The sequence below is a fragment of the Etheostoma spectabile genome, chromosome 14 (genome assembly GCF_008692095.1).
Source record: "Etheostoma spectabile isolate EspeVRDwgs_2016 chromosome 14, UIUC_Espe_1.0, whole genome shotgun sequence".
Taxonomy (NCBI): domain Eukaryota; kingdom Metazoa; phylum Chordata; class Actinopteri; order Perciformes; family Percidae; genus Etheostoma; species Etheostoma spectabile.
In genome coordinates, this window is record NC_045746.1 from 23,218,578 (window position 1) to 23,220,202 (window position 1,625).

Below are 1,625 nucleotides of genomic sequence, written 5' to 3' on the forward strand. Positions count from 1 at the left end.
TTTAATTATGGTCTTGTTGATTTTAAAATTGGAGATAAAGCATGAAGTGTTTTAGGGCGAGGCTATGATTGCCAGTGAAAGTGTGTAACCTAACGTGACTCCTCCCTCTCGTCTAAACCCATCACATCCGCAACCAGGCTGGCTGCGCCCGGAACAGCAGACTCAACAGATAACAGATCTCCACAAACCAATGGGTGACATCATACATGCACTACATGTCTATTAATATACAGTCCATGGTACAGGTACATTACCAGCAGCTTTCTTTTAGACAATGCTACACACGGATTATTATGTTGATTGCCCGCTTAAACAGATGACACTACTGATCACCCACATGTAGGGAGGATCTTGAGGATTACGACCAGGTCAGCCACATTGTGTCCTGTCGTCATGGTTCCCTTCTTGTAAGAGCCCACCTGACGCACCTCTTCAATTTGCTATGACAAAAGACAAGTACAAAATTAACATGTAATGTACTCGCATTATTAACATGTAATGTACTAGCATTATTTACATGTAATGTACTAGCATTAACTAGCTCATCATATTTCCACATCAGATCACATTTGGCCAAATAGAAACTAAAAAGTCCAGTATTTACATGTCACATTTAATGTGTTTATTTCAAAAAATGCTGTATAGTTTCCTAATTTTTAAACATTCCTGCTAGCCCGCGATTTTCAGGCAGAACACTTCAATTAATATTTTTTTTATGTGTCACTTATATCATGCTATTGCAATATGTAGGGACGTGGTACACTGCACACACTGATCTGGACTACAATAATGTGCTCATTATGGAGTCATTAAGGTTAGATTGTACAGTAAAAGTAAAAAGACTCACCACTTCAAAGTTGCCTGGTGCAACGATCAGGTTGTCGATGACATTGTTGATCTTTGTGACCAGGGACAAGATGGAAGACTATACGCAGGAAAACCACAAAAAAAACATTGTTTATTTCAGTGAACGTGGCAAACATACTGCATTAACAAAACAGAAATTGGTGAGACGGACTGTTATCTAGATAATGTAAGTTTGTGGACTGACCTGCTCTGCAGGAGTAGGGCTCAGGTCCTGGTTTCTTTTCAGCAGACACTCACTAAAAGCGGTCTCGTCAGGTGCAGGCTTTACTCTGGGAAAGGCCATCTCACACTTGTGAAAAAACAGCCAACTTCAGTACGTATACACTACTGGGGCATTCCATCAGAAATCAATCACTTTCTGATCTCATCCATTTAGATTTCAATTAAAGTCTGCCTACATCAGTGCTGCACAATATATGTATTTTTTAAATAGTCATCACAATATCAACTGGCACAATAAACACATCGGAACAGGCTGGGACATATCGTGAAAGACAGATTTGTTAAATTAGTAACCTTAACAAAAAGGACAACATTGTAGTGGAAACCCATTCATTAGTCTACCGTTGTTCCCCCGAGATGTGGGTACGTATTTTACTACTCTTTAAAATTACAACTTGTCTACTAACATTCAATAAGGTCATAAGGGGTATGGCAGTTGAAGGCAATTGTTATTATACATGTGATTAATGGTCAAACTGTTGAGATAAAGCTATACTAGCGGCAGCTGTCACTTGTTGACATGCAAAAAAAAAAAA

The 1,625-nt window shown here is 38.9% G+C and overlaps 2 protein-coding genes across 2 annotated transcripts in view; one reads left to right on the forward strand and one right to left on the reverse strand.

Moving 5' to 3' along the window:
• pex11b (peroxisomal biogenesis factor 11 beta) overlaps positions 1 to 1,625 on the forward strand; it is a 19,675-nt gene that overhangs the window by 15,734 nt on the left and 2,316 nt on the right. The window lies entirely within an intron of this gene.
• The window catches only part of ilf2 (interleukin enhancer binding factor 2), an 8,353-nt gene that overhangs the window by 5,034 nt on the left and 1,694 nt on the right, over positions 1 to 1,625 (reverse strand). The window contains exons 4-6 of the mRNA XM_032535619.1: positions 1,052 to 1,156; positions 848 to 925; positions 338 to 440 (exon numbers count right to left, since the gene is read on the reverse strand). Of these exons, the coding sequence (XP_032391510.1) occupies positions 338 to 440; positions 848 to 925; positions 1,052 to 1,156 (286 nt within the window). The remainder of the gene's footprint in view (positions 1 to 337; positions 441 to 847; positions 926 to 1,051; positions 1,157 to 1,625) is intronic.